The sequence below is a fragment of the Oncorhynchus gorbuscha genome, linkage group LG13, assembly GCF_021184085.1.
Source record: "Oncorhynchus gorbuscha isolate QuinsamMale2020 ecotype Even-year linkage group LG13, OgorEven_v1.0, whole genome shotgun sequence".
In the NCBI taxonomy this organism is placed as follows: domain Eukaryota; kingdom Metazoa; phylum Chordata; class Actinopteri; order Salmoniformes; family Salmonidae; genus Oncorhynchus; species Oncorhynchus gorbuscha.
The window spans coordinates 16,556,116-16,569,181 of record NC_060185.1 but is presented as its reverse complement, the minus strand read 5'-3'; the positions used below and the strand labels follow the sequence as shown (position 1 = coordinate 16,569,181).

At 46.9% G+C, this 13,066-nt stretch overlaps 1 protein-coding gene across 1 annotated transcript in view; it reads left to right on the top strand.

The window, feature by feature from the left end:
- Positions 1 to 5,561: 5,561 nt before the first annotated feature.
- The window catches only part of LOC123992236 (phosphatidylinositol 3,4,5-trisphosphate 5-phosphatase 2A-like), a 74,684-nt gene continuing 67,179 nt past the window's right edge, over positions 5,562 to 13,066 (top strand). The window contains exon 1 of the mRNA XM_046293418.1: positions 5,562 to 6,090. Within this exon, the coding sequence (XP_046149374.1) occupies positions 5,921 to 6,090 (170 nt within the window). The 5' untranslated portion in view covers positions 5,562 to 5,920. The remainder of the gene's footprint in view (positions 6,091 to 13,066) is intronic.

Below are 13,066 nucleotides of genomic sequence, written 5' to 3'. Positions count from 1 at the left end.
TCACCCTTACTCCCTCTCAGTCCTCACCCTTACTCCCTCTTCATGCTGTTCTCTTCTCCCTTCCCTCCTCTCTGTCCTCACCCTTACTCCCTCTCAGTCCTCAGTCCTCCTCTAGTCCTCACCCTTACTCCCTCTTCATGCTGTTCTCTTCTCCCTTCCCTCCTCTCAGTCCTCACCCTTACTCCCTCTTCATGCTGTTCTCTTCTCCCTTCCCTCCTCTCAGTCCTCACCCTTACTCCCTCTCCATGCTGTTCTCTTCTCCCTTCCCTCCTCTCAGTCCTCACCCTTACTCCCTCTTCATGCTGTTCTCTTCTCCCTTCCCTCCTCTCAGTCCTCACCCTTACTCCCTCTCAGTCCTCACCCTTCCCTCCCTCTTCATGCTGTTCTCTTCTCCCTTTCCCTCCTCTCAGTCCTCTCCCTTCCCTCCCTCTCAGTCCTCACCCTTACTCCCTCTTCATGCTGTTCTCTTCTCCCTTCCCTCCTCTCTGTCCTCTACCCTTACTCCCTCTTCATGCTGTTCTCTTCTCCCTTCCCCCCTCTCTGTCCTCTCCCGTAGAAGGGTTCAGTGTTTAGTGTTTGGCACTCAGCCCGCCTTGGCACTGAGGCTGCCAACAGAACCTTACTCTCTGTCTAGGACGTTAGGATATTTCAGGGAACCAAAAACACATGACCAGTCTGAGAGGGAGGCCAATCTGCTTCAGTTCTCAGTAATTATGGGGTGTTCCATTCCCCTATGTGTGTGTGTGTGTGTGTGTGTCCAGTCTGTTCTTGTCTTTTATGTTTTCATTTGTCACAGAGCGTATTATGGGCATGGCTAGCCTCCTGGTACCTGTGGTTACCAGGCTATAGTCCTCACCCCTGCTGCCTGAGATGTGGCACATACTCTCTCACAGAAGCACATACACACACATGTACAGAGACTTACACACACTTACACACACCATGCTCTGTGTGATGACATAGCCAAGAATAGCAGAAAGATGGACGAGGTCCATAATGCTATTAATACCTAGCCTCTCTCCAGGTCCCACTCACCTCACACTCTACAAATCAAATCAAATAGTATTGGTCACATACACATGGTTAGCAGATGTTAATGTGAGTGTAGAGCAATGCTTGTAATATCTAACAAGTAATCTAACAATTCCCCAACAACTACCGAATACACACAAATCTAAAGGGATGGAATAAGAATATGTACATATAAATACATGGATGAGCGATGGTGGAGCGACATAGGCAAGATGCAGTAGATGGTATAAGGTACAGTATATTCATATGAGATGAGTAATGTAAGATACATTAACATTATTAAAGTGACTAGTGATCCATTGTTTAAAGTGACTAGTGATCCATTGTTTAAAGTGACTAGTGATCCATTGTTTAAAGTGACTAGTGATCCATTGTTTAAAGTGACTAGTGATCCATTGTTTAAAGTGACTAGTGATCCATTGTTTAAAGTGACTAGTGATCTATTGTTTAAAGTGACTAGTGATCCATTGTTTAAAGTGACTAGTGATCCATTGTTTAAAGTGACTAGTGATCCATTGTTTAAAGTGACTAGTGATCCATTGTTTAAAGTGACTAGTGATCCATTGTTTAAAGTGACTAGTGATCCATTGTTTAAAGTGACTAGTGATCCATTGTTTAAAGTGACTAGTGATCCATTGTTTAAAGTGACTAGTGATCCATTGTTTAAAGTGACTAGTGATCCATTGTTTAAAGTGACTAGTGATCCATTGTTTAAAGTGACTAGTGATCCATTGTTTAAAGTGACTAGTGATCCATTGTTTAAAGTGACTAGTGATCCATTGTTTAAAGTGACTAGTGATCCATTGTTTAAAGTGACTAGTGATCCATTGTTTAAAGTGACTAGTGATCCATTGTTTAAAGTGACTAGTGATCCATTGTTTAAAGTGACTAGTGATCCATTGTTTAAAGTGACTAGTGATCCATTGTTTAAAGTGACTAGTGATCCATTGTTTAAAGTGACTAGTGATCCATTGTTTAAAGTGACTAGTGATCCATTGTTTAAAGTGACTAGTGATCCATTGTTTAAAGTGACTAGTGATCCATTGTTTAAAGTGACTAGTGATCCATTGTTTAAAGTGGCTAGTGATCCATTGTTTAAAGTGACTAGTGATCCATTGTTTAAAGTGACTAGTGATCCATTGTTTAAAGTGACTAGTGATCCATTGTTTAAAGTGACTAGTGATCCATTGTTTAAAGTGACTAGTGATCCATTGTTTAAAGTGACTAGTGATCCATTGTTTAAAGTGACTAGTGATCCATTGTTTAAAGTGACTAGTGATCCATTGTTTAAAGTGACTAGTGATCCATTGTTTAAAGTGACTAGTGATCCATTGTTTAAAGTGACTAGTGATCCATTGTTTAAAGTGACTAGTGATCCATTGTTTAAAGTGGCTAGTGATCCATTGTTTAAAGTGACTAGTGATCCATTGTTTAAAGTGACTAGTGATCCATTGTTTAAAGTGACTAGTGATCCATTGTTTAAAGTGACTAGTGATCCATTGTTTAAAGTGACTAGTGATCCATTGTTTAAAGTGACTAGTGATCCATTGTTTAAAGTGACTAGTGATCCATTGTTTAAAGTGACTAGTGATCCATTGTTTAAAGTGACTAGTGATCCATTGTTTAAAGTGACTAGTGATCCATTGTTTAAAGTGACTAGTGATCCATTGTTTAAAGTGACTAGTGATCCATTGTTTAAAGTGACTAGTGATCCATTGTTTAAAGTGACTAGTGATCCATTGTTTAAAGTGACTAGTGATCCATTGTTTAAAGTGACTAGTGATCCATTGTTTAAAGTGACTAGTGATCCATTGTTTAAAGTGACTAGTGATCCATTGTTTAAAGTGACTAGTGATCCATTGTTTAAAGTGACTAGTGATCCATTGTTTAAAGTGACTAGTGATCCATTGTTTAAAGTGACTAGTGATCCATTGTTTAAAGTGACTAGTGATCCATTGTTTAAAGTGACTAGTGATCCATTGTTTAAAGTGACTAGTGATCCATTGTTTAAAGTGACTAGTGATCCATTGTTTAAAGTGACTAGTGATCCATTGTTTAAAGTGACTAGTGATCCATTGTTTAAAGTGACTAGTGATCCATTGTTTAAAGTGACTAGTGATCCATTGTTTAAAGTGACTAGTGATCCATTGTTTAAAGTGACTAGTGATCCATTGTTTAAAGTGACTAGTGATCCATTGTTTAAAGTGGCTAGTGATCCATTGTTTAAAGTGACTAGTGATCCATTGTTTAAAGTGACTAGTGATCCATTGTTTAAAGTGGCTAGTGATCCATTGTTTAAAGTGGCTAGTGATCCATTGTTTAAAGTGACTAGTGATCCATTGTTTAAAGTGACTAGTGATCCATTGTTTAAAGTGACTAGTGATCCATTGTTTAAAGTGGCTAGTGATCCATTGTTTAAAGTGACTAGTGATCCATTGTTTAAAGTGACTAGTGATCCATTGTTTAAAGTGACTAGTGATCCATTGTTTAAAGTGACTAGTGATCCATTGTTTAAAGTGACTAGTGATCCATTGTTTAAAGTGACTAGTGATCCATTGTTTAAAGTGACTAGTGATCCATTGTTTAAAGTGACTAGTGATCCATTGTTTAAAGTGACTAGTGATCCATTGTTTAAAGTGACTAGTGATCCATTGTTTAAAGTGACTAGTGATCCATTGTTTAAAGTGACTAGTGATCCATTGTTTAAAGTGACTAGTGATCCATTGTTTAAAGTGACTAGTGATCCATTGTTTAAAGTGACTAGTGATCCATTGTTTAAAGTGGTCAGTGATATGAGTCTCTTTGTAGGCAGGAGCCTCTCTGTGCTAGTGATTGAGGTTTAGCAGTCTGATGGCCTTGAGATAGAAGCTGTTTTTCAGTCTCTTGGTCCAAGCTTTGATGCACCTGTACTGACCTCGCCTTCTGGATGATAGCGGGGTGAACAGGCAGTGCCTCAGGTGGTTGTTGTCCTTGATGATCTTTATGGCCTTGCTGTGACATCGGTTGCTGTAGGTGTCTTGACTGGCAGGTAGTTGACTATGGGGGCGGCAGGGTAGCCTAGTGGTTAGAGCGTTGGACTAGTAACTGGAAGGTTGCAAGTACAAACCCCCGAGCTGACAAGGTACAAATCTGCCGTTCTTAACTTACTTGCCTAGTTAAATAAAGGTCAAATAAATTGTGCAAACCACACCACCCTCTGGAGAGCTTTGTGGTTGAGGGAGGTGCAGTTGCTGTACCAGGCGGGGATACAGACCAACAGGATGCTCTCGGTCGTGCTTTTGTAAAAGTGTGTCAGGGTTTTAGGTGACAAGCCATATTTCTTCAGCCTCCTGAGCCTTCTTCACCACACTGTCTGTGTGGATTTCAGTTTGTGATGTGTACGATGGACCATTTCAGTTTATGTTGTGTACGCTGAGGAACTTAAAACTTTCCACCTTCTCCACTGTTGTCCCTCCACTGTTGTCCCTTCGATGTGGATAGGGGGGTGCTCCCTCTGCTCTTTCCTGATCTTCTTTGTTTTGTTGACGTTGAGTGAGAGGTTGTATTCCTGACACCACAGTCCGAGTACCCTCACCTCCTCTCTGTAGGCTGTCTCGTCGGTGTTGGTAATCAAGCCTACTACTGTTGTGTCGTCTGCAAACTTGATGATTGAGTTGGAGGCGTGCATGGCCATGCAGGGAGTACATGAGGGGGCTGAGCAAGAGGGGGCTGAGCACGCACCCATGTGGGGCCCCACTGTTGAGGGTCAGTGAAGTGGAGATGTTGTTTCTTACCTTTACCACCTGGGGGTGGCCCGTCAGAAAGTCCAGGACCCAATTGCACAGGGTGGGGTTGAGACCCAGGGCCTCCAGCTTGATGATGAGCTTGGAGGGTACTATGGTGTTGAATGCTGAGCTATAGTCAATTAACAGCAATCTTACATATGTATTCCTCTTATCCAGATGGGATAGGGCAGTGTACAGTGTGATGGCGATTGCATCGTCTGTGGACCTGTTTTGGCGGTATGCAAACTGAAGTGGGTCTAGGGTGACAGGTAAGGTGGAGATGATATGATCATTGACTAGTCTCTCAAAGCACTTCATGATGACAGAAGTGAGTGCTACGGGGCGATAGTTATTTAGTTGAGTTACCTTTGCTTTCTTGGGTACAGGAACAATGGCGGCCATCTTGACGCATGTGGGGACAGCAGACTGGGAAAGGGAGCGATTGAATATGCCCGTAAACACACCAGCCAGCTGGTCTGCGCATTCTCTGAGAACGCGGCAAGGGATGCCATCTTTGTGTGTGTGTACGTGTGCATGTGTTGATGCAGACAAAGCACTTCTTTTAAACATAAATTGGGCTGGGATGAAGCTTTAGGAATAGGTTGAAGGATCAGGCTTGGTTTACAAAATAAGTTACAACTTCAAAATAAGTCAAAGTCCTGTGGGAGCACTTCTGTGTCATGACCACTAGGTGGACCCACACCTCGTATAGAAAATGCAACACTGCAAAAACATTAAGTGAACCAGTATTAATTATTACTATGTTAATAAACAGTTAGCTGCATAAACACGCACACCACACAACAGGAAGTTGTTGTTGTTGTGAGGCCTAGTCTTGGCTGAAATACACGCTGTAGCTGCTATGCCTCTCCCTCTCCAGTTCGCTCCATCTCCAGGATTTACATAGGCTGATTTCCGTGGGAAGCACGAAAGCAGCGGCGCCTCCATGGCAGACTTTCAGGAACGGAGGAAACTACAGAAACGACCCATCGAAAACTTTTAACGTCACAGTTTTCTCGCGTTTTCCAACTCGGACTCACACTACTTGCACTCTAACTGCCGGATTTATCGTCTCGTTGAGATTGTTTAACTCAGGAAACCGTGTGTTTTCTGGGGCTGTGGCGATGGCCGGTGGCGGCGGGGTGTCGCCGCTGGGGCTAGCGCCTCCGTTGTGGTATCACCGGGACTTGAGTCGCGCTGCTGCGGAGGAGCTGCTGGCCCGCGCGGGACGCGACGGGAGTTTCCTGGTTCGGGATAGCGAAAGTGTTAACGGGGCGTACGCTTTGTGTGTGCTGTAAGTAGCCAGATTGAATGTTCTCTTCGTAAAAGTGTGGCTTTAATTTTCAGGATAGACTGGCTAGATGGTTTCTAAACTTCTGAGCTGTCTGGCTTTCATTTGTCCGATGGTTGGAAGGGACACATCGTGGCAACTAATCAAATATCTAGAAGCCAGTCAGTAGGACACAGCAACCATTCTATCCGTCTGTGGCTACAGTGTAACAGCCTATATCAATAGATTGTGTTCTTAAGGCATGCTATTACATTGTAACCTGCTAACTAGTTATCTAACTAGCTAGGACTGTCAGGAAAAGTTAGTTTCTTTACTTCGCCTGTCAACACATCATCACCACATCTCGGTTTAAATGTTCTACAGCCAACAGTAGGCCTATTTTAACCACAATCCTTTCTATGTAGCCTACATCCAATCATACCCAGCCTGTGTCTGTCAGTTTGCACGTAGGTATTTAGACTGTACCAGAGGGGTCCACACACACACACACACACACACACACACACACACACACACACACACACACACACACACACACACACACACACACACACACACACACACACACACACACACACACACACACACAGAGACACACTGTCAGTGTGACACACTTGTTGTGTTGGCTGCTTAGAATTCTCTACCAGCTGGTGTTGACATCCCAGCATGGAGCCATCAGAACAGTCACCCCATTTCTCTGCTGATGGTCAGGGTGGACTTAAAAGGGTGGAAACTGTGCTCAGGGAAGGGAGGAAAAGGGTTTTATTGAACGAGGGCCTGTGTCCTGTCCTCTCTGAGAGTGGGTTGGATGGGCAGCCATTGTTGCTACTTCTGTGTAATAACATGAGCATCACCAATCCACTCCATGTTACATCATGGGCTACCTGGTCAGGTCACGAGTTCAGGCAAAACAACACAGACATCACACATGTCATGTCACATGCACTGGTGGCCATCATGTCATCACCTCACACACATTTACAGCTCTCTCATGTGACACACACACACTTCCCTTTTCACACACACACACACACACACACACACACACACACACACACACACACACACACACACACACACACACACACACACACACACACACACACACACACACACACACACACACACACACACACACTACCCTTTTCTATCAGACAGACAGATGAGGGATCAGTATATTTCAGGAGCATTTCATGAAAATCGTGCTAGCTGATATTCAGAGCACTGATAAATAGTGGTGAGAGAGAGAGAGAGAGAGAGAGAGAGAGAGAGAGAGAGAGAGAGAGACAGCCGTGTCATCTGTCTGTGCATCCTACTGCCACAGATGAGAGATGGTGAACTGTGGATGTGTTGTTGAAGTAAACATGGCTGTGGTAAAGGGATGAGAGATGATGAACTGTGGATGTGTTGTTGAAGTAAACATTGCTGTGGTAAAGGGATGAGAGATGATGAACTGTGGATGTGTTGTTGAAGTAAACATGGCTGGGGTAAAGGGATGAGAGATGATGAACTGTGGATGTGTTGTTGAAGTAAACATGGCTGGGGTAAAGGGATGAGAGATGATGAACTGTGGATGTGTTGTTGAAGTAAACATGGCTGGGGTAAAGGGTTGAGAGTGCAGAAACAAAGTGGTGGTTTACAGAGCTACATACAAGAGGAGAAACAGATGGTGTCTAAAAGCTGTCTGGAGGTTGTCTGGAGGTTGACTGGAGGTTGTCTGGTGCCTATGGAGTTTCTACTTCTTCGGCTGGTCTGACCTCAACCTCTGCCCACTCCAGTTTACACATTTCACTGTGTGTCTGTGAGGGAATTTGGCTGTTTCCTCCAGGCCATGTGTGTGTTACAGAGAGATGGGGGAGATATTCCTCAGAGCACTAGGCCTACCTAGCACGTTTAAACACGCAGACCCACAAGGATTCAGAGTGTTATGTACTGTTTGTGTGTGTGTGGAGCTAGGGTTTACTAGCAAACATTCCTCACTAAAACACCTGGTGTGTGTGTGTGTGTGTGTGTGTGTGTGTGTGTGTGTGTGTGTGTGTGTGTGTGTGTGTGTGTGTGTGGGGGGGTGGGCTACTTTGGAGAGAAATAAAGGGTACAAGCATAAGAGAGAGGGAGGGCTGGAGGGAAACAGAGAGAGGGCTGGAGGGAAACAGAGAGAGGGCTGGAGGGAAACCGAGAGAGGGCTGGAGGGAAACCGAGAGAGGGCTGGAGGGAAACCGAGAGAGGGCTGGAGGGGAACCGAGAGAGGGCTGGAGGGAAACAGAGAGAAGGCTGGAGGGAAACAGAGAGAGGGCTGGAGGGAAACAGAGAGAGGGCTGAGGGAAACCGAGTGAGGGCTGGAGGGAAACCGAGTGAGGGCTGGAGGGAAACCGAGAGAGGGCTGGAGGGAAACCGAGAGAGGGCTGGAGGGAAACCGAGAGAGGGCTGGAGGGGAACAGAGAGAGGGCTGGAGGGAAACAGAGAGAGGGCTGGAGGGAAACAGAGAGAGGGCTGGAGGGAAACCGAGTGAGGGCTGGAGGGAAACCGAGTGAGGGCTGGAGGGAAACCGAGAGAGGGCTGGAGGGAAACCGAGAGAGGGCTGGAGGGAAACCGAGAGAGGGCTGGAGGGGAACAGAGAGAGGGCTGGAGGGAAACAGAGAGAGGGCTGGAGGGAAACAGAGAGAGGGCTGGAGGGAAACAGAGAGAGGGCTGGAGGGAAACAGAGAGAGGGCTGGAGGGTACCAGAGTGAGGGCTGGAGGGAAACAGAGTGAGGGCTGGAGGGAAACAGAGTGAGGGCTGGAGGGAAACCGAGTGAGGGCTGGAGGGAAACCGAGTGAGGGCTGGAGGGGAACAGAGAGAGGGCTGGAGGGAAACCGAGTGAGGGCTGGAGGGAAACAGAGAGAGGGCTGGAGGGAAACAGAGAGAGGGCTGGAGGGAAACAGAGAGAGGGCTGGAGGGAAACAGAGAGAGGGCTGGAGGGTACCAGAGTGAGGGCTGGAGGGAAACAGAGTGAGGGCTGGAGGGAAACCGAGTGAGGGCTGGAGGGAAACAGAGAAAGGGCTGGAGGGAAACAGAGAGAGGGCTGGAGGGAAACCGAGTGAGGGCTGGAGGGGAACAGAGAGAGGGCTGGAGGGAAACCGAGTGAGGGCTGGAGGGAAACCGAGAGAGGGCTGGAGGGAAACCGAGAGAGGGCTGGAGGGAAACCGAGAGTAGGCTGGAGGGAAACGGAGAGTAGGCTGGAGGGAAACAGAGAGTAGGCTGGAGGGAAACAGAGAGTAGGCTGGAGGGGAACAGAGAGAGGGCTGGAGGGGAACAGAGAGAGGGCTGGAGGAGAGAGGGCTGGAGGGAAACAGAGAGAGGGCTGGAGGGAAACAGAGAGAGGGCAGGAGGGAAACAGAGGGAGGGCTGGAGGGAAACAGAGAGAGGGCTGGAGGGAAACAGAGGGAGGGCTGGAGGGGAGAGAGGGCTGGAGGGAAACAGAGAGAAGGCTGGAGGGAAACATGGAGAGGGCTGGAGGGGAGAGAGGGCTGGAGGGAAACAGAGAGAGGGCTGGAGGGAAACAGAGAGAGAGGGCTGGAAAGAAACAGAGAGAGGGCTGGAGGGAAACAGAGAGAGGGCTGGAGGAGAGCGGGCTGGAGGGAAACAGAGAGAGGGCTGGAGGGGACAGAGGGCTAGAGGGAAACAGAGAGAGGGCCGGAGGGAAACAGAGAGAGGGCCGGAGGGAAACAGAGAGAAGGCTGGAGGGAACATGGAGAGGGCTGGAGGGGAGAGAGGGCTGGAGGCTAGAGAGAGGGCTGGAGGGGAGAGAGGGCTGGAGAAAAACATGGAGAGGGCTGGAGGGAAACAGAGAGAGGGCTGGAGGGAAACAGAGAGGGCTGGAGGGAAACAGAGAGAGGGCTAGAGGGAAACAGAGAGAGGGCTGGAGGGAAACAGAGAGAGGGCTGGAGAGAAACAGAGGGAGGGCTAGAGAGAAACAGAGGGAGGGCTAGAGAGAAAGAGAGAGAGGGCTAGAGGGAAACGGAGAGAGGGCTAGAGGGAAACAGAGAGAGGGCTGGAGGGAAACCGAGTGAGGGCTGGAGGGGAACAGAGAGAGGGCTGGAGGGAAACCGAGTGAGGGCTGGAGGGAAACCGAGAGAGGGCTGGAGGGAAACCGAGAGAGGGCTGGAGGGAAACCGAGAGTAGGCTGGAGGGAAACGGAGAGTAGGCTGGAGGGAAACAGAGAGTAGGCTGGAGGGAAACAGAGAGTAGGCTGGAGAGAAACAGAGAGAGGGCTGGAGGGGAACAGAGAGAGGGCTGGAGGAGAGAGGGCTGGAGGGAAACAGAGAGAGGGCTGGAGGGAAACAGAGAGAGGGCAGGAGGGAAACAGAGGGAGGGCTGGAGGGAAACAGAGAGAGGGCTGGAGGGAAACAGAGGGAGGGCTGGAGGGGAGAGAGGGCTGGAGGGAAACAGAGAGAAGGCTGGAGGGGAACCGAGAGAGGGCTGGAGGAGAGAGGGCTGGAGGGGAACAGAGAGAGGGCTGGAGGGGAACAGATAGAGGGCTGGAGGGGAACAGAGAGAGGGCTGGAGGGGAACAGAGAGAGGGCTGGAGGAGAGAGGGCTGGAGGGAAACAGAGAGAGGGCTGGAGGGAAACAAAGAGTAGGCTGGAGGGGAACAGAGAGAGGGCTGAAGGGAAACAGAGAGAAGGCTGGAGGGAAACAGAGAGGGCTGGAGAGAAACAGAGGGAGGGCTGGAGGGCAACAGAGAGAGGGCTGGAGGGATAGTGCACTAAATACAGCACTGTGTTTACTGTAAACACACACATAGGGGGTGAAGCATACTGTTTCCCACTCTTCTGCCATATCTCTCTCTCCATATATCTCTCTCCATGTTGCTCTCTCTCTCTCTCCATATCTCTCTCTTGCGCTCTCTCTCTCCATATCTCTCTCTTGCTCTCTCTCTCCATATCTCTCTCTTGCTCTCTCTCTCCATATCTCTCTCTTGCTCTCTCTCTCTCCATATCTCTCTCCATATCTCTCTCTCCATATCTCTCTCTTGCTCTCTCTCTCTCCATATATCTCTCTCCATATCTCTCTCTCCATATCTCTCTCTTGCTCTCTCTCTCCATATCTCTCTCTTGCTCTCTCTCTCTCCATATCTCTCTCTCCATATCTCTCTCTTGCTCTCTCTCTCTCCATATATCTCTCTCCATATCTCTCTCTCCATATCTCTCTCTTGCTCTCTCTCTCTCTCTCTCTCTTCATATATCTCTCTCCATGTCTCTCTCTCCATATCTCTCTCTCTCCATATCTCTCTCTCTCCATATCTCTCTCCATATCTCTCTCTCTCCATATCTCTCTCTCTCCATATCTCTCTCTCTCCATATCTCTCTCCATATCTCTCTCTCTCCATATCTCTCTCCATATCTCTCTCTCTCCATATCTCTCTCTCTCCATATCTCTCTCTTCATATATCTCTCTCCATATTTCTCTCTCTCCATATCTCTCTCTTGCTCTCTCTCTCTTATCTCTATCTCCATATCTCTCTCTTGCTCTCTCTCTCTCCATATCTCTATCTCCATATCTCTCTCTCTCCATATCTCTCTCTTGCTCTCTCTCTCTCCATATCTCTATCTCCATATTTCTCTCTCTCCATATCTCTCTCTTGCTCTCTCTCTCTCCATATCTCTATCTCCATATCTCTCTCTTGCTCTCTCTCTCTCCATATCTCTATCTCCATATCTCTCTCTTGCTCTCTCTCTCTCCATATCTCTATCTCCATATCTCTCTCTTGCTCTCTCTCTCTCCATATCCTCTCCATATATCTCTCTCTCTCTCTCTCTCTCTTCATATATCTCTCTCCATGTCTCTCTCTCTCTCTCTCTCCATATCTCTCTCCATATCTCTCTCCATATCTCTCTCTTGCTCTCTCTCTCTCCATATATCTCTCTCCATATCTCTCTCTCCATATCTCTCTCTTGCTCTCTCTCTCTCTCTCTCTTCATATATCTCTCTCCATATCTCTCTCTCTCCATATCTCTCTCTCTCCATATGTCTCTCTCTCCATATCTCTCTCTCTCCATATCTCTCTCCATATCTCTCTCTCTCCATATCTCTCTCTCTCCATATCTCTCTCCATATCTCTCTCTCTCCATATATCTCTCTCTCCATATCTCTCTCTCTCCATATCTCTCTCTCTCCATATCTCTCTCTTCATATATCTCTCTCCATATTTCTCTCTCTCCATATCTCTCTCTTGCTCTCTCTCTCTCCATATCTCTATCTCCATATCTCTCTCTTGCTCTCTCTCTCTCCATATCTCTATCTCCATATCTCTCTCTCTCCATATCTCTCTCTTGCTCTCTCTCTCTCCATATCTCTCTCTCTCCATATATCTCTCTCTCCATATCTCTCTCTCTCCATATCTCTCTATCTCCATATCTCTCTCTTGCTCTCTCTCTCTCCATATCTCTATCTCCATATCTCTCTCTTGCTCTCTCTCTCTCCATATCTCTATCTCCATATCTCTCTCTCTCCATATCTCTCTCTTGCTCTCTCTCTCCATATCTCTCTCTCCATATCTCTCTCTCTCCATATCTCTCTCTTGCTCTCTCTCTCCATATCTCTCTCTCCATATATCTCTCTCTCTCCATATCTCTCTCTCCATATCTCTCTCTTGCTCTCTCTCTCTCCATATCTCTCTCTCCATATATCTCTCTCCATGTTGCTCTCTCAATTCAATTCAAAGGGCTTTATTGGCATGGGAAACATGTTGATATTGCCAAAGCAGGTGAAATAGACAATACACAAAAGGGAAATAAACAGTAAACATCTCTCTGTCTCTATCTTTGTATTCCTGGTATAGTTGAGTGTTCCTACAGGAACAATGGTATTTACCCCACAGCAGGGTTCTACAGCAGCCAATACCTTCTGATATCAGAGCAGGAAGAGATCCCTAATGAACTCCTCTCCCACACACACCATGGAGGATTGTGTGTGTTTCAAACATCTCAGCTTGTTTTG